This window comes from Microcaecilia unicolor, chromosome 2, assembly GCF_901765095.1.
Source record: "Microcaecilia unicolor chromosome 2, aMicUni1.1, whole genome shotgun sequence".
NCBI lineage: Eukaryota > Metazoa > Chordata > Amphibia > Gymnophiona > Siphonopidae > Microcaecilia > Microcaecilia unicolor.
Genome location: NC_044032.1, coordinates 559,565,150 through 559,584,730, shown reverse-complemented (window position 1 = coordinate 559,584,730; position 19,581 = coordinate 559,565,150). Strand labels below are relative to the sequence as shown.

The 19,581-nt window shown below is 43.9% G+C and overlaps 1 protein-coding gene across 1 annotated transcript in view; it reads left to right on the top strand.

Moving 5' to 3' along the window:
* LONRF1 (LON peptidase N-terminal domain and ring finger 1) overlaps positions 1–14,802 on the top strand; it is a 90,877-nt gene extending 76,075 nt beyond the window's left edge. The window contains exons 11-12 of the mRNA XM_030191430.1: positions 6,464–6,613; positions 13,262–14,802. Coding sequence (XP_030047290.1) covers positions 6,464–6,613; positions 13,262–13,420 — 309 coding nt within the window. The 3' untranslated portion in view covers positions 13,421–14,802. The remainder of the gene's footprint in view (positions 1–6,463; positions 6,614–13,261) is intronic.
* Positions 14,803–19,581: the final 4,779 nt, after the last annotated feature.

Below are 19,581 nucleotides of genomic sequence, written 5' to 3'. Positions count from 1 at the left end.
TGGCTACGGCATTGGGCGGCGGACATGGCCTCTAAGCAAAGGTTGGTGAAGTTGCCCTTTCAAGGCCTTCTCCTGTTTGGTGAGGAGTTGGAGAAAATTGTGAAGGGCCTGGGTGAGGCTAAACCCCAGCGCTTGCCCGAAGATAGGCCTCGACCTTCCTCTAAGGGTGCGGCGGTCCACTCCTCTTACAGACCTCGCTTCCGTGAAGCTCGAAGGTACCGCCCGGGGCGTTCTGCTGGGTTCACTTCTCGTGCCCGTTTTCAGCAGAGGAACTCCTTTCACTTGGACAAACGTTCCACAGCCGCTAGCTCAAGGCCTGGAGTTCAGGGGCGACCCTCTCAATGATGGTGCGCCGGCCCTCTCCTCAACTTCTGTCATCGGAGGACGTCTTTCCCTCTTTGCCGAGGAGTGGGCCAACATTTCCTCAGATCACTGGGTCTTGGACCTGATCAGAGACGGTTACAGAATAGAATTCGACGCCCCTGTAAGAGACGTGTTTGTGGAGTCCCGATGCGGTTCTGCCGCCAAACGGGCGGCAGTAGAGGAGACTTTGCAAGGTCTGATTCAGATAGGGGCCGTGTCCCCGGTACCTCCCGCCGAACACGGCTGCGGCCGCTACTCCATCTACTTTGTGGTGCCGCGAAAAGGAGGGTCTTTTTGCCCTATTCTGGACTTAAAAGAATTAAACAAGTTCCTGAGAGTGCGGCATTTTCACATGGAAACCCTGCGCTCCGTCATTGCGGCGGTACAGCCAGGAGAGTTTCTCACGTCTCTGGACCTGAAAGAAGCTTACTTGCACATACCAATTTGGCCCCCGCACCGGAAGTTTCTGAGGTTTGCGGTGATGGGAAAGCATTTCCAGTACCGGGCCTTGCCTTTTGGCCTCGCCACAGCTCCCCGCACTTTTTCAAAGGTTATGGTGGTAGTAGCTGCCTTTCTAAGGCAAGAAGGTATTCGGGTTCACCCGTACCTGGACGACTGGCTCATTCGAGCAAACTCTGCTGCAGAGAGTCAGCATGTCACAGCCAGAATGGTCTCAGTACTTCAATCTCTGGGCTGGGTCGTCAATTTGGCCAAAAGTCACCTGACCCCTTCGCAGTCTCTAGAATATTTGGGGGCCAGGTTCGACACAGCCTCGGGGTATGTGTTCCTACCCAAGCAAAGGCGGTGCAAGCTTCAGAATCAGGTCCGTCTGCTCCTGAGGATGCCCCACCCGCGAGCTTGGGACATTGTCCAGCTGCTTGGATCGATGACGGCCACCATGGAACTGGTGCCCTGGGCGAGAGCGCACCTGAGACCTCTACAGTATGCTCTACTCCAAAGATGGTCTCCAGTATCTCAGGATTATCAATGTAGACTCTCTTGGCTCCCTGCGGCCCGACTCAGCATGGAATGGTGGCTCTCAGACAGCATGCTGCGGCGAGGAATGCCACTGGCACTCCCCGATTGGTGCCTAGTGGTGACTGATGCCAGCCTGAAGGGCTGGGGCGCACATTGCAAGGGGAAGCATGCCCAGGGTCTATGGACACCCGAGGAGTCGGAGTGGTCCATCAACCGCCTAGAGTTGAAAGCGGTGTTTCGGGCGCTTCTGGCCTTTCATGTGACCCTAGAAGGATTGGCTGTCAGAGTGATGTCGGACAACACGACAGCAGTGGCCTACATAAATCGACAAGGCAGCACTCAGTGCAGAGCTCTAGCCGCGCAGGCCAAACAAATTTGCCACTGGGCCGAGCTGCATCTTCAGTTTCTGTCGGCAGCTCACATTGCAGGTCAGAGCAACGTGCAAGCCGATTATCTAAGCAGGCATCAGATCGATCCAGCGGAGTGGGAACTTGCAGACGAAGTATTCCTGCAGATATGTGCCAAGTGGGGCAAGCCTGTGATGGATCTAATGGCGACAAGCTCCAATGCCAAAGTCCCGTGCTTCTTCAGCAGACGGAGAGATCCTCGCTCGGTGGGGTTGGATGCCTTGGCTCAGCCCTGGCCTCCGGGCCTACTGTATGTGTTCCCTCCATGGCCCTTGATAGGGCGTGTGCTCCTGCGGATTCGGCTGCATCCAGGAGAAGTGGTTCTCGTCGCCCCGGATTGGCCCAGGAGGCCTTGATATGCGGACCTCCAACAGATGCTCGTAGAGGATCCCCTTCAGTTACCTCTGGTTCCCAACCTGTTGTCACAGGGTCCGGTGACCATGGAGGACGCTGGCCGATTTGGTCTTATGGCCTGGCGATTGAGAGGGCGCAATTGAGAGACAAAGGCTATTCCAATAAAGTAATTACCACTCTCCTGCAAGCCTGCAAGCGTTCCACTTCCGTGGCTTATGCCAGGATTTGGCGCCAGTTTGAAGTCTGGTGTACTTCTAAAGAGATCACACCCCTGCGGGCTCCTGTCTCGCCAATTATGGACTTTTTGCAGGATGGTGTACAAAAAGGCTTGGCCTATAATTCCCTGCGGATGCAAGTGGCAGCGTTGGCCTCCCTGCGTGGCAAGGTTGAAAGCGTGTCTTTAGCTGCGCATCCAGATGTGGCACGGTTTCTTAGAGGGGTGCTTCAGCTCCGTCCTCCCGTGTGTGCACCTTGTCCAGCTTGGAAACTGGGGCTAGTGCTGAAAGCCCTTCAGGGTGCTCCCTTTGAACCGCTTCGGCGTGCTTCAGAGAAAGATTTGACACTGAAGGCCGTCTTGATAGTGGCCATTACTTCGGTGAGACTGGTGTCAGAGCTCCAGGCGATGTCCTGTAGAGACCCTTTTCTGCAGTTTTCGGAGTCCGGGGTCACGGTTCGGACCATGCCTTCCTTCTTGCCTAAGGTGGTTTCAGCGTTTCACCTAAACCAACCTATTTTCTTGCCCTCCTTTGTAGAGGAGGAGTTTCCAGACTCTTTTGGGCAATTGCACCTGTTGGACGTGCGCAGGACTCTGCTGCAGTATCTGCGAGTTACTAACTCTTTCAGGACCTCTGATCATCTGTTTGTTTTGCTATCAGGGCCTCGCAGAGGGTCTCCAGCGTCTAAAGCCACTATTGCCCGCTGGCTTAAAAAATCTATCTTTTCAGCTTATTTGCTTGCCGGCCGGCCTCCGCCTGATGCCTTTAAGGCGCATTCCACTAGAGGAATTTCCTCTTCTTGGACTGAAACTGGAGCACTCTCTCTTCAAGAGATTTATAGTGCAGCAACATGGGCTTCTCAGCTCTCTTTTGCCCGACATTACAGGCTGGATGTGGCTGCCAGGAGGGACGCACATTTTTGAGCGCAAGTGCTGGCGCGTGGTGTGGATTGTTCCCGCCCTATCTAGGGATTGCTTTGATACATCCTATCTGTAATGGCTGCATCTGCTTGATGACAAGGAAGGGAAAATTAGGTTCTTACCGTGATAATTTTCTTTCCTTTAGTCATAGCAGATGCAGCCATGATCCCTCCCTGTCTGATTGCTATCTGCTGTAAATCTGTTTCAGGTTCTGTTCATGTTTTCTGGAGATTCCGTCCTTGGGAAAAAGTTGGAAAAAGTCTTCAGGATTCTTGTTCAATTAAAGGAGGATGACTTAATTCCCTCCAGTTTCATGTTTTGGAGGATGAGTTTATTCCCTCCGGGAGGATGAGTTTATTCCCTCCAGTTATGTCTCAGTGGAGGATGAGTTTATGCCCTCCGGGAGGATGTTTCATTCCCTCCATTCTGAGTTAATGCCCTTTGTTGTAGGGCCATCATTCCCTGTGAGGAAAGCTCATGTTATTCCCATTGCAGTTTGCCATACTGCTTTGGAAGCTTCAAATACTGAAGGGGAGGCAGTGGAGCAAGCTGGTATGAGGCACTGAAAAAAGTGTGCTCTCTATCTCCCTCTGCTGGTTGATGGACACATACCATCTGTAATGGCTGCATCTGCTATGACTAAAGGAAAGAAAATTATCACGGTAAGAACCTAATTTTCTCTTTGACAACGTACCTCTTGAAAGACTCCAGAGGAAATTGGCGAGTCATGGGATAGGAGGCAGTGTCCTATTGTGGATTAAAAACTGGTTAAAAGATAGAAAAGAGAGAGTAGGGTTAAATAGTCTGTATTCTCAATGGGAAAAGGATAGATAATGGGGTTCCCCAGGGGTATGTGCTGGGACCGCTGCTTTTTAACATATTTATTAATGAGCTAGAGATGGGAGTAACTAGTGAGGTAATTAAATTTGCTGATGACACAAAGTTATTCAAAGTTGTTAAATCTCAAGAGGATTACGAAAAATTACAAGAGGACCTTGCGAGTCTGGGAATCTGGACGTCAAAATGGCAGATGATGTTTAATGTGAGCAAGTGCAAAGTGATGCATGTAAGAAAGGGGAACCTGAAATATATCTGTGTAATGCAAGGTTCCACGTTGGGAGTTGCCGACCCGGAAAAGGATCTAGGCGTCGTCGTTGATGATGCATTGAAACCCTCTGCTCAGTGTGCAGCGGTGGCTAAGAAAGCAAATAGAATGTTAGGTGGTATTAGGAAAGGAATAGAAAACAAAAATGAGGATGTTATAATGCCTTTGTTTCACTCCATGGTGCGACCGCACCACAAATACTGTGTTCAATTCTGGTCACTGCATCTCAAAAAAGATTTAGTAGAATTAGGAAAGGTAAAGAGAAGGGCGGCAAAAATGATAAAGGGAATGGGACAACTTTCCTGTGAGAAAGGATTGAAGTGACTAGGGCTCTTCAGCTTGGAGAAAAGACGGCTGAGAGGAGATATGATAGAGGTCTATAAAATAATGAGTGGAGTGGAATGGGTAGAAATGACTCGCTTGTTTACTGATTCCAAAATACTAAGACTAGGGGAGCACGCAATGAAGCTACAAAGTAGTAAATTTAAAATGAATCAGAGAAAATTATTCTTCACTCAATGTGTAATTAAACTCTGGAATTCGTTGCCAGAGAATATGGTAAAGGTGGCTTCCTAAAGGAAAAGTCCATAGACCAGTATTAAAATGGACTTGGGGAAAATCCACTTATTTCTAGGATAAGCAGCATAAAATGTATTGTACTTTTTTGGAATCTCGCCAGGTACTCGTGACCTGGATTGGCCACTGTTGGAAACAGAATGCTGGGCTTGATGGACCTTCGGTCTGTCCTAGTATGGCAATACTTATGTAATTATGTATTTGGTAGGTTTTGATACAATGTCTCTTGGAGGACATTTTTCAAAAGCCAATTAACCAGGTAATAAGGCTGTTGTCTAAAATTTGCTGTTCTTAACCCAGTCAAAAGTATCAGCGGGTTTTAATATTGCATGTACTTTTAGTAGGGCTGTACTTTAATCGCAGTTAACTCTGCAATTAATGCATCAAATCATTAATTGCACTTAAAAAGAAATTAATCGTATTGTGTCTCCTCTCTTGTGCTCCCAATGCCTGTCCTCTGTGCAACGTGACATTTTTCCCCCCATCTGTGATTCAACATCACCCACTCCTTCACACGCCACTCTACCTTAAAGGTAGTCTTCTGTTGATCCTCGCCACTGACAGCGTTGCATATATGCTGCCTGGTCCAAAGCTTTCTCTCAGACCTGTCCTGCCCAGACAGATACAGGAAGTGATGTCAGAGGGGGTAGGATGGGCCAGAGGGAAAATGTCAGAGTAGGCCACAGTTAGCATATGTGCAATGCTACTACTCCCAGCACCAGCAGAAGACCACCTCTAAGGTAGACCAGCAGAAGTAGTAGGCGGGGGCAGATGCTGAACCCTGGGGTGAGGGGAGAAATGTGGGCTGTAGAATTGGAGCGGTCACTACTGGAAGTTATGATTGAGGCAGTGGAGCTCCAGAAGCCACAAGAGCTTAGTGCTGCTCCACCACAAAGTTTGTGTTGCTGCTTAGGTTGAGGGAAAAGAGGGAGATTAGAGGAAGGGAGGAAAGGGAGAGATATTAGATCTGGGAGTGGGTGGGATGGAGGGAGATTATCAGTCCTTTAGAGAAGGGAAGGGGAATGGGATTTGATATATCACCTTTCTGTAGTTACAATCAAAGTGGTTTACAGGTACTTGTTTTGTACCTGGGGCAATGGAGGATTAAGTGACTTAGTCACAAGGAGCTGCAATGGGAAAGAAAATGTCTTTAACGGCACAATTAATATTGATTATTTAAGCAAAATTCAGCCCTAACTTAGCTATGTTGAGGAATGGAGTATTACTGGGAGGGAGAAGGAGGTACAAGTTTGGAAATAAGGAAATACCATGTATGCATATATAGGTTGCATTCTGAAATATATGGGTGCTATTTTCTAGCCAAGCTTGGTATGCACAGAATGGAGGTTCATAGTCCACCACCTAGCAATGTGCCCAGTTTTCGAAGACTTTGTACTTGGGTAGGCTGTTGAGAGAGGTTTTTTTTCCCTCTCTTAGTTATTTATTAAATAAATATCTTGTCTCTTGTGTTCATCAACTGTTTTCTCTACAGCTTTTGTAGTGCCAGTCTACATTTATTCCTTTTTTTTTTATATTTCTACATAGGTTGAAGATGAAGAAAAGCTGTATAAACTTCAGGAGCTTCATGATGTAGTTTATAGTCAAGCTTGCACCTGGTTTCAAAACCTAAGGAATAGATTTCGCAGCCAAATTCTTCACCATTTTGGATCAATGCCTGAAAAAGAAAATATACAGGTGAACAAAAGTTTCAGTGATGGAGGCTATTTGTTCCAAGAACAGTACTACTCTATCCTCTTTTAGCAAACAGAATACAATTATTTGGGGTTTGTGGATGATCATTTTAAATAAATTTAGCTACACTTGTGAACAGTCATCTGACAGTACTAACATATAGCTCTCTTAGACCTAAAGTATTTGAGCATTATGGGCAGGATTAACCCTTCAATGGGCCTTAAGCAACAGTACATTAGGCCCCAGGGCCCCATTCCTCCATACCCCAGATCCAGCATCTCCCTTTTCTCATAGGGCCCAGCCATGTATAACACCAACTCTGCTAGATATACATTCCAAAAACTGACAATCTAATCCATAGACACAATAAAATTCTGTTTTACCTTTGTTGTGTGGTTATTTTATTTTTCTAACTGTATTGGTCCCAATCTTGTTTCTCCTGGCCTCTGTCTTCTCTAAACTCTTTTACCAGGGTCTCCTTGTCCATCTGGCATTTCTTTTCCACATCTACCATTATCTTCCCTCTGTGTCCCTATTCCTGCCCAGTTCAACATCCCCCCCTCCTTGTCTCTAAGCACATCACTCTATAACCCTATTCTCTCTGTGTCCACCATTGCCTATCTGACCTTTTATCACCCCGTTTCCAGCTTCACTTTCTACATTTCTGTGTTTCCCCGCCCCCAAGCCTTCATCTCTCTTCTTTCCTAGCCTTTTCTCCCAGGATCCTCCCTCTCTCTTTCTTCCTTCCTGCTCCCCACCCCAGGGTTTAGCCTATTTCTCTCTCTCTTCCCTCCATGGGTACAGCATCTCTTCTTCCTTAGGTCCCAGCAGCTCTTTTCCACCTCTCCTCCTGGCATCTCTTTCTCTGTCCTATTCCCTAGGCGGTCCTTTACACTTGGCTTTGCATTTACAATTGGCTGCGGCAGCTCTACATACATGCTGCCTCTAGCTAACCTGGAGCCTTACCTCTGATGCATCCTGCCCCACCAGACCCAGGAAGTTTTCTTAGAGGGAAGCCCCAAGCTACTGTAGAGGTAGCATGTAAGGTAGTGCGGCCACAGCTGGCTGCAAAGTCAAAGCAAGTGTAAAGGACAACCTGTGGGGCAAGGGTTGCAAGTAAAAAAAACTCCAGGCATGTGAGGCAAGGGGAAGAGGCAGAAAAATATAATTGTGTGTGTGTATATATAATTTTTTTTTTTTTTTTTTTTTACTGAGCTGGATTAAGGCATTGCAGTGGCCTCCCTGACCATGCTAGGCACATGCTTAGTTTGCCTATTCTTTAATCTGTCCCTGTGCTCATGGAAGTATGCCTGCACAGCCTCTCATACCCTACCTTAGGTCTCTATTTTCTCTCCAAGTGCCTTAAACATTGTTTTGGGTTTTTTTTGTTTTTTTTTGGGGGGGGGGGGGGGTTGCATTGGGTCACCTCAGTTTCATGATTATTTGTTTTTCAGATTTCCTGAATTTTTTTGTGCAGCAACACTCTGCACCATCATTTATCTGATGTCACTCAATACACCAAAGTTTTTAACAATGAATCATTAGATTTTTGCATCAGCTATTTTAAGGTACCAGAACCTGAAGATGTACAGGGATTTCAAAAAAATGTGGGTGGTGTGACAGTACAGTGTTGAAAACCAACACCCCTAAAGTGTACCTAAGTCCTGAACACAGTATTGCTCATTGTGCCACCTGTCGAAAGCTGATGCTCAGGGGACTTTCCTTGCACTCTTCACAACCACAGAAGCTCATTGATTTAATCAGATTTTGACCTACCTACATCAGCATCAACTCACAGGGATTCAAAGCACTGGATCCTGAGGATTCATTTCATTTTTATTTATGGTGTTTTAACATATTTCCCACAGTAAAAATGAACATAACCCAACTCCATTTACTAGCCTCCTTCCCTCCCTTCAAATCGGAGCTTCACTTCTCCCATGCACCTGCATAAGGAGCCATAGTTTCAACTGTTCCTTAAAGCAAAGAAGGTCAAAGCAGTTCCTCAACCTTTCTAGAAGCCAGGGCCAGCCCAACCATTAAGCAAGATAGGCAGTCATCTAAGGAGCAGAAGTTTGAGACAAATACGGCTAAAGTAGCTGTATAGTTTTCAGATTACAGTAGGAGGAGACTGTCAAAGTTGAGAGTTGTGGATCCTTTGTCAATGCACTTCTCCAGACCCCTAGGATTGCCAACTTCTTAAAAGAGAAAAACCCACCACTTGCTCCACCCATGCCTTGCCTCTTCCCCAAGTTTCAATTTTCTCTTTGATATACTGCCATATAGATAGACTATCAAGGCAGTTTAGCCACAAAAATAGTAAAATGACAGAATCCCCAGCCCTCACCCAACAATGTGTGCAGAGCTAGGACACTTCCCTCATAACTCACCATATGAAAAAAATTTATTCTAGTGCAAGCTTAGTAACAGCAACATAAATTGTCTTAGTATCAAGCATAGTATGAAGTAATACAAAATGCTACAAATGTTGCTTAAGACCTAGAAGCCAATCTATTATGCCAGCACTAACTTCCAAAATAATGAAAAGGCAGTGCCTAAATATTACAGTGGACCCTGGAATATAAATCTTTATTGGGAAAACTAAACAAGCCAAATTACTGTAGAATGCTACATATAAAATTCATACTAACAGAATACTTGGCCTTGATCACATACATAGATCACAGTTGTCAAATGTAGAATAAGTGACCACAGGTTAAAACAGAAATATGTAAACAGAAATTAAACTGAAACCCCAAAAAGCCAGGCCATATATGCAGTACAAAACCACAGAAATAGAAAGAGATGCAAAATGTAAAGATAGCAGATATCAGAGATGGTGTTAGAGGGGGTGCGACTGGGGAAATTACCCTTGATTTGTTGGCCAGAGAGGGCCCCAAGCCTGCCTGAATCAGAAGTTGTCACAACCTGGTAGTTGGTTTTGGGCCCTTCCCAGATTCTGCCCTGAGCCCCAGTCATATCTGACACCAGCTCTGGTAATGTACATGCCAAAAACTGACATTCTGATCTTAAAATAGAAGAAAGAATTTTCTATCTTTGTTCATTTTATTTTTCTAATCCTGTTGGTCCCAGTCTGTGGTTTCTGCTTTCCTCTGTATCTTAACAGTCTTGCTAAGGTCTTCTGTCCATTTGACATTTCTTCTCTCTCTTTGTGCACCATCCATCTCTCTTCTCTTTGTCCCTATTCCCCAGTGTTCAGCATCACCCCTCTTTTCCCTTCATCCCTGCATTCAGGTTTCTCTATCCCCCCCCCCCCCCCCCCCCCCCCCCACTGTCATTCAAACTTTATCAGCTCCAGTGGCAGAGACTCATGTATACTGCCTCCTGTCGGCCCCAAAGACTTCCCTTTGCTGTGTCATTGCCTCCTTTGACACAGTTTCCTGTGGGAAGGATGCAGCAAAGGGCAGGCTCAAGGGCATGAGTCGCTCTTGCTGGAGGTGATTAAGTGAGGGACCAATGCAGGAGGGAGAGAGATGGAGAGATGCCTGACTAGAGGGGATTGGGGGATGGGTGAGAAATGGGAGATGCTAGACTGCAGGAGTTGGGTGGGCTTCAGGTTGGTTACTTTATTTGTCATGACTATTTTTGGGCAGTTGGCAGATTTTTTTTTTTTAGTCAGTTCAACAGCTGGCACTAATCAGAAAACTGGTTTTTCAATTGCTGGTTTGGCAGGTCTGCTGGCCTGGCCAGTTTAAAAATACAAAGAAAAAAATAAAAAGTTGGCAACTCTACAGATCTCCTTAGATTTTTCACTTTTGTGCACAAGGCAAACAAGAGTCCATCCAGCTTATAATCGAAAGTGATCGCCGGCCATCTTCCGACATAAATCTGGAGATGGCCGGCGATTTCTTAAAAGCGGTGAAATCGGTATAATCGAAAGTGGCATTTTTTTACAGCATCGCCGCTTTCCAGTTGCTTTGCCGGCGAAAGTTCAAGGGGGCGTGTCGGTAGATTAGCAAGGTGGGACATGGGCGGGCATGGGCGTGGCTACCAGATGGCCAGCTTTCGCTGATAATGGGAAAAAAAAGCAGCGTTAAGCAGTATTTCACTGGGTTTACTTGGTCCTTTTATTTTCACAACCAAGCCTCAAAAAGGTGCCCCAACTGACCAGATGACCACTGGAGGGAATGGGGGATGACCTCCCCATACTCCCCCAGTGGTCACCAATCCCCTTCCAAACTAAAAAAAATAAAACTAAAAACCTTTTTTCCAGCCTGTATGCCAGCCTCAAATGCCGTACCCACCTCCATGACACCAGAATGTGTTGTATCCTCCGACAGCCTTTCCCTGGTTGCGATGTGGCTCTGGGGTGAGTGTGACACCTTTTCTGTTAGGTGCCCTGCAGAGAGTCACATTAGCAATGCATTGTGGTGGGTGTAGGGTACTGGGCTCTACTCCCATGGTGCTTTTCCCCCCTGCTAACTGGGTCAGAGTGTGCCCTGTTTTGTTTCCTGTTGTAGTCCATGCTCCATGCGGTAGTGGCCATTTTTGTAAGCCAGTTTTAGTTCCCTTTCCTGTGTAACCCACGTTAGAGAAGGTAGTTCTTACCTTCAATGATGCTGAAAGAGGGCATTGTACACCATTGTGCCATCTCTGACCTACTGCTAATCTTAGTACCAGGGGACTCTTTGCCAGTGGGGCACAACCTCTGATCTGCAGTTAACTGTGAGTAAACGTGCTTATTTCAAGAAAGGACTTTTTCAGAGAGATTAGTCTTCAGGTGTGAACTGATGTGCCAAAGTTATACAGCAGCAATAAGTCCTAGAGGCTGTATGCAGGTCCCTGGAGCAGCAATAAGTCCTAGAGGCTGTATGCAGGTCCCTGGAGCAATTTTAGTGGGTGCAGTACATTTGTGGGTAGTGGGTTTGGGGGGCTCAGCTCCCAAAGTAAGGGAGCTATGCATGTGGTGGGAGCTTTTCTGAAGTCCACCGCAGTGACCCCTAGGGTGGCTGGTTGGTGTCCTGGCATGTCAGGGGGGCCAGTGCACTAAAAATGCTGGCTCCTCCCACGGCCAAATGCCTTGAATTTGTCCTGGGTTTGAGATGGCCGACATAACTTTCCATTATCGCTGAAAAACAAACCTGGCCATCTCAAACTCGGCGAACTCCACGGCATTTGGCCAGGCTAAACTGTATTATCGAAAAAAAAGATGGCCGGCCATCTTTTTCGTTAATACGGTTCCGGCCAGCTTTAGCGCTGCCGCCAACATAGATCGCCGGCGACGTTCGATTATGCCCCTCCATATAACCTAAACATCAATGATGGAAACTCTCCTTTTCCTCATCTCCTGTAAAGCCTCAGACTTTTACATTCAGTTTTAGATCATGGGCTCATAACCACTGTACCATACTACCCAAACATATTTTCAAAGCGTCTTGTTCCTCCTATCCTTCCTGAGCAACAGGACAAAGCATCTAAATGTCATCAATGAACAGATAGGTAAAACCTGCATGCCTCACTAGTTCCACAGTAGCTATCATGTAGTTATTGAAAAGAAGACAAAACTGATACTCGTGGAGCTCTCCATTCCAACGTGTAGAATTCCAACTGTCTAGCTTCCACCATCACTGTCTCTGGGCGGCAAGGCAAAAGAAACAAAACCATTGACAAACCACTCCTAGAATTTGCAAGGAATGAAGCTTATTCAGCAAGTTCTGATTCACTATATTGAACCCTGCCCACTCTCCCCCCCCCCTCCCAATCAATACTGCTCTAAAGATCGTAACTACCAATGGTTCAGTGATAGTGCTGGCTATGAATGGTATTTAGATTCAGCTCTTAACCCCAGCTTCTGCATCGTGAGCTGGCCAGGGCTGGAGGTGCTATGAAAGTTATGCAATGGTTGACACATAATGGTCACTTTGGATACTATGTACTGGGTTTTGGACAAGACCTAGGAAGATCTTCACTGAAATTATTCATTTGGTATAGATAGAAACTTGGCTGAAAACGGGAGTGGAAAACCCTTGCTTAGTGTAAATTAAACTTTCATGGCTCCATAACTCAGTAAAGATGATTTCTGATTGAGCTAGAAGCTGAAGCAAGTTGTAGGAAACTACTAGGTCAGAAACAAAACATTATCATATAAAATTGTGTGAGATACTTGAAACATTGCAATAACATACCTTGATTAATCTGAGGAGATGATAATGGAAATTACTGTATACTTTTTTTGTCAACTCTTTGATAAAATTAGTTTAGTGCTGTTTCCAGAAATTATTGCACAAGCTTCTGCATTGTACACTATTCAGTATCAGTTATGATAGCAATAATTGTGAATAATTACCAGCTGTCATTGCTTTTGACTGGTCAGTATGCTTTTCTGTTCTGTTTTAATACTAAGGGCTGTACTGAGTATTTGTATTCGAATACATTATTCATATTCAGCCAAATAGTGATGTAAATTTGAATACAAATAATCTGGGGCTCTACTGTGCTATATCCTACTGAAATAAACACTTGCTCTTAGATTTCACATTGCTTCTTTTATTATTTATGTTAAAGCTCAATATCCGTTATTTGTATTTGGTATTTGGCCAAATAATATTTTCATTATTCGTATTCATAGAAATAGTAAAATATGCTATTCAGTACAACTCTAATACTAAGTGATTCCATTATCAACTTCAGGTAACTCCAGATGGACCTGCTTGGTGTTGGTGGCTTCTAGCAGTCTTACCTGTGGACCGCAGATACCAGCTCTCAGTCCTCTCCATGATGTCTCTACAAGAACGTCTAATTAAACTCCAACAAATACTGACATATTTTTCTAGAAACCAGTCCAAATGACTAATCGCATGGAACTTCCTTAAAAGCTATCCTGTTTTGATTATGGCTGAAGTTTTGCTACTTTTGTTCATCTAGGATTTATGAAGTGTACATGAAACTGAGAGGGAGGAGGATTCCATTCAACTTGCTAAATCCTTAGTGACACTTAAAGGTTCACCCATCCTAACAAGCAATTGCATATTACTTGCACAAAGGAAGAAAGAATCAATCCTGCCATAATGTGAGAGAAACTCCGTGGTTTGATGAGTTGCACTATATATAAAGGAAAAACTTGTTTTGTGAAACCTTTGTTATAAGAATGATTTTGTTCAGTGCTGTAAGAAGAGCAGGACTCACTAAGGTTGACTACCACAATGTTAACACATTTGAATTTTTGGTACGTGAAGAGTTTTTGTGTTGGACATGACTGTCCTGATACTATTTGCACAGATTTCAAATACAAGTATTGTTTGTCTAAAATTGCTACTTTTATTCCCCCCCCCCCCCCCCCCCCCACCTCAGAGCCATGCTTTGGTGTTAGGGGATATGAGTTTTGCTGACTTAGACTGCAGAGATGTGGGCAGAGGACTAAATTCAAGGCAGATACCGAGGACAGAAAAGTAGCGACCTAACATTGTAGTGGTACTAAGTAGAAGTGTTCTAGCACTGAATTGAAAGGAAATATAGAAAAACATTTCTGGGGGATACAAAAAAATATTTTAATGTCTTCTTTGGAAGGATATAAGCGGCATTGTTCAAAGGAGCAAAGTTGTAGCTAGATTTTTCCAAACCCATGTCCAAGGCTAATTAAAATTCAAGTACAGTAGGTAGGTAGTCTAAACTGCTACCTGGTACAATGTCTAAAGTTACAAGGAAAAGTAAGATTTGAATCTTGATATTCCTGGTTCTTAGTCTGCTATGCTAACCACTAAGCCACTCTACTCTTCAACAGTGCATTTAACTTTTGTCTATAAAATATTTTAAGCTGTGAAATGTGGTTTACAAAATGTAAATTGAGGACTTCATAAGGCAGACTGATCCAATTTGTTTTGTAATTCTCATGCTTTGAGAACTGGCTACCTTGGGTGTAGCACATGTTACTGATGGCTAGCCCACCCTGGATGACTTATGTGAAAATGTAAACATTTTTAAGTCTCTGAAATACTTTTTGTATAAAATACTTTAAGCTGGTATAAAATGAGTTCTCTGCCTTATGCATACCATTGATGTTTTGAAGCAACGGTATGGTTTCCATTCATGCAGCAATAGGTATTTGGCAGTTATCAACTGAATTGCATTTTAATGAAACATATTGGTGTTTTATATGTAAATCATTTGTAAAATATTTTTACAAGACTGTCAAAGCTGGATATTTAATTTTCAATAAAAGTTCATAAAATGTTCTGTTGTAAAGTCTTACTGACACGATGCAGGCATAGGTGCCAACTTTTGGGGTTGAATGGAGGTGTCAAACAATATAAATTAGCTTAACGGAGTTTAAAAAAGGTTTGGCCGGCTTCCTAAAGGAAAAGTCCATAGACCATTATTAAATGGACTTGGGGAAAATCCACTATTTCTGGGGTAAGCAGTATAAAATGTTTAGTACTTTTTTGGGATCGTGCCAGGTATTTGTGACCTGGATTGGCCACTCTTGGAAACAAGATGCTGGGCTTGATGGACCTTTGGTCTGTCCCAGTATGGCAATACTTATATATTATGTACTTACGTACTAGGGTTGGTCAGTGTTCTGCATGTGACTGAGTAGGTGAGAGATTCTGCTGGCATGTGGTTTGTGTGGGGATCTATGAGTTGATGTGTAGTACTGTTGTGTATATCCTAAATCCTTTCATTTACGCCGATGATGTCACCATATATATCCCCTTTAAATTCAATCTATCTGAAATCCACGACAAAATCAATACTGCTAATACTTTTAAAATGAAATTAAATAAAGAAAACACACAGTGCCTGGTTCTCTCTTCCCAATACTCCCCTTATCTCCCGACTACGCTCAACACCCCTGATGTCAATCTCCCCATATCTGACAACTTAAAGATACTGGGAGTAACGATAGACAGCCATTTATCTTTTGATAACCACGCTAAGCTCACCACGAAGAAAATGTTTAATATGATGTGGATATTGAAATGAGTGAAGCCTTATCTCCCACTCAACACTTTCCAGAACCTGATACAGTCTACTGTTGTTACCCACGCCGACTACTGCAACAGTGTCTTTTTAGGATGCAAAACCCAAATACTGAAGAGACTCCAAACTGCCCAAAACACAGTGCCAGACTTATTTTTGGCAAATCAAAATTCGAAAGTGCATCACCTCTTCGAGCAAAGCTTCACTGGCTCCCCATCAAAGAGAGAATAAATTTTAAGATTAAAACAATGACCCACAAGATCATCCACGGCGAATCCCCTGGCTACATGAATGAATTGATCGACCTCCCTGCTAGAAACAGATCTGTTTCTTCACGAACTTATCTTAACCTACACCTTCCCAATTGTAGAGGAATTAAGTACAAGACCTACTACGCATCCAGTTTCTCCTTTTTGGGCAGCCAGCTTTGGAACGCTATACCCAGACCAATCCGATTAATAAACGACTTCTTGCCCTTTAGAAAAATGCTGAAAGCTCATCTCTTTAAGCAAGTCTACCCAAATGCTCCAACCTAATCTCACCAACTTCCACCCCTAATTCTGTTCTGACTTAAATACCAACCTCCCATCCTTCTCTTTCCATCTCTCCTTAATTTTATCCCTCCTTACCCTTTCTCCCAAATTACACTATCCTATCCTGTCTACCCTCTTTATCCTAGTCATATATTATCTAGCTCAACTTATCATACACTACTAAGCCCAACTTTACATTGTTTTACTACTGTTTTATTAAAATTCTATTAACTTGTGTATTTCAAATTACTATGTAAGCCGCATTGAGCCTGCATTGTGTGGGAAAGCGTGGGGTACAAATGTAATAATTCACTGCTGCCTTTGTAAAGGTACTGTTATTAGAACTGGTGTTAAAGTTTGCAACATAGGATGAGAAGCCTCTTTGCTAGATTTAGTGTTACTTTACGAAGTACCTGGCAGTGAAGGAATTTTGTTGCTATTATTGAGGTGCTACCAGAATTTGAATACATTATGTCATTGCTGTACTTATATTGCAGGATCCTGTCGTGTATTGAGATGTTTGCCATTATAGCAGACTTATGTCTGGTCACGTTTGATATGGCATAATATAACTATATTTAAAAATTAAGTTTGTCTGGTTTATGTTGATACAGGGCAGCTGTTGGGCAGACTACTTAGAAATCCATCATCAAGTGCATTCTAAGGCATTATTTTGTAGTATCCCAAGAAACTCTACTCATACCTATATACACACTGCCTACCCAAAATGTCAGGTCTGACTATGCCACTGTTAAGAACTGCGCTTAGAGGGTGTGCAGTATGTTAGTCCATATGTAGAGTCAGTGTAGAGTAAGCCCCCACATTTATTAAAGGCTTGGGAGAACAGCCAGGCTGTCACCTGCTTCTTGAAGTAGAGGTGGCTTTGAGTTAGGTGTAGCCCCTCTGCGTGACAGTAGTTCTGGTCTCTCTTTCTATGTATCATTTTGTCATTGCATGTTGTATTATTTCTTGATAACATTTTCAGTAAATCATAATTAACTGATGTGAAACATAAACCAACTAGTCCTGAATTTAAAAAAATATCACCTTTGGCAAAGTAATGAATGTACTAGCTAGATGGGAGGATCTATGTAAAACAGATGAACAGTGCACCAAAGGGGCATAGCTACAGGTGGGCCTTGGTGGGAACAGGCCCACCCAGCTGCAGCGCCATACTGCTCTCTTCCCACCTCTCCTATGTGGCATCCTGGTATCTGCACACCAGTCTCTGAACTCCTTCTCTCCTCTGTGTCGATTATAGATGACCTCGGTGCCTGCGATTCATTCATGCTGCTTGCACTGGCCCCGCAGGCTTCCATCTGCTGCATTCCGCCAGACCGGAAACAAGCAATGATGTCAGTGAGGGTGGAACATGGCAGATGGAAGCCTGCGGAACAGGCGCAAGCAGCTAGAATGAATTCATGCAGGAGTTGAGGGCTCCTGAACTGACAGGGAGGGACAGCATTCAGAGACAGGAGCGCAGATGCTGGGATAAGTGAAATAAACCTCTTATGTTCTTTTAAAAAATGGGAAGAGGGCAGGGGCGGAACCAAGATGTCAGCGTGACAGGGTGTGTTGAGAGGTAGCTCTGAGGTCCCGCTTGGAGCTTGATTGTTTTTGCTACGATGGCCCATACTAAACGAAAGGGGACTTTGAGATTAGTTCCCCCACCTACCTCGACATCCTCACCGCTCCAGACGGGACTTGAGCGCTTCTTTCTGCCACTTTCCCACACAAATAAGACACGGATCCCATTGCAGGGCCATCGGGAGAAACGGAGACCCTGCTGGGAGAGGAAGTATCTCTCTCCCCACCATCAATGCTGAAACCTCCGTGCCCGGCGTCGACGACGAATCTGGGTAGAAAGCAGCAGCCTACCGGAAGTGTTTTGGCAGCTGCTTCCAGTGAGGGTCAAGAGACGTTGCGAAAGACACCGAGAGCAGAGGCAAATACTTCTGAAAAAGAACCGGAGATAAACCTCGAAATGATATGGAAGAAGCTGAATGAAATGGATGTTACCTTGCAACAGACTTCAGGTGAAGTTAGAGCCTTTAATAATAAATTTCAAGAATTAAATCTAAAGTGGATTTGATTAAGGAGGAAACTGCTGAAAAAATTCAAAATATACAAAAGAATGTTGACTTTACAGGAATTTAAGTTATCTGTGATTAAAGACAATACTGATATTCGAAAAAGAGTTGAACAGATTGAAAACTTTAATAGAAGATTAAATTTGCGCTTGTTAAATTTCCCCAAACTTCCTGGGATTACTCCCTATGACTTGTTTAAAAGATACTTAAATGATGTATTTAAAATTCCTCTGGACGCAATTCCGCCTATAAATAAATTATACTATATTTCTAATTCTAAGGGAGTGGAAGGGAAAAAAACAAGAATCTCAAGAAGTCAATCTGGACTTAATATTTCAGCCATACTAGAACAAACATTGGATGAACGTACTGAAAGATCTACTTTGTGTCATTAATTTTTGAACAGGATTTAAATAATATTATGAGACTCTATTTTAAGAATTTAAAAGCCTGTTTTGGTGGAATTAAGGTTCAGATCTTCTCTGACTGTAACGAAATCAGCCCAACACAGAAGAAAAGCCTTTCTAGCATTGAAAGCAAGAACATCTGATGTAGGAGGGACTTTCTTCTTAGCATTTCCGTGTAAATGTATTGTTAAATTGGGTCAGGTTAAATACACCTTTCATTCATCTGCACATCTAAAATCATTTCTTGATTCAAAACAGCAGTAATATATAATGTTGGAAATGTTATGCCACTGTTATTTTTTCGTTAAAATTATTTGTGATAATCTTCTCAAAGTTTTACAGACCCCCCCCCCCCCCAACCACACACACACACACACACACACACACACACACAAACCTGGTCTAAGGAAGCAAAAATTTATATGTTAATAGTTAAAGGAACCTGAAAAGATAAATGATTGTATAAATGTTCGTTTATTTTCTCAAGTCTTCCTGGAACAACATGGCTGTATTTCAAACAGAAGTATATGCTTGTTGTACTGTTTAAAATTAATAAACACATTTAAATATAAGAAGATGGTTTGGGGGGGGGGGGCATGAGTTTGTGGAAGGGCCCATCCAAAACACCGAGTGTGGCTAGCCTCTAAGCAAATCTATTTTTTGTTCTCATTTGGCATTTGTACCTGTAAACATATGGCATTTTATCCTAACAGAGCTTTTCCCCCCTTCTGTATGTACAGAAAAAAAAATCTCTTTTAATGAAGAAAGCTGAACGCACGGGCAGCACCTGTTCCAGAGAGGTAAAGAGGCCATGAAACCTCCTTGGTCGCAGCAGCAGCAGGAGGAAGAGAGTCGGAGACCGGAGTGAGTGACAGCAAGCTGGGATATACCAAGGACAGCCTAGGGTACGGGGTGGGAGGTAATGGTAGGCAGACCAGGCTATCCTGGACTAGCAGTGCTGCAGGGAGCGGTGCAAGCAAGGAGGTTGGATTGGCGTCTTTTCG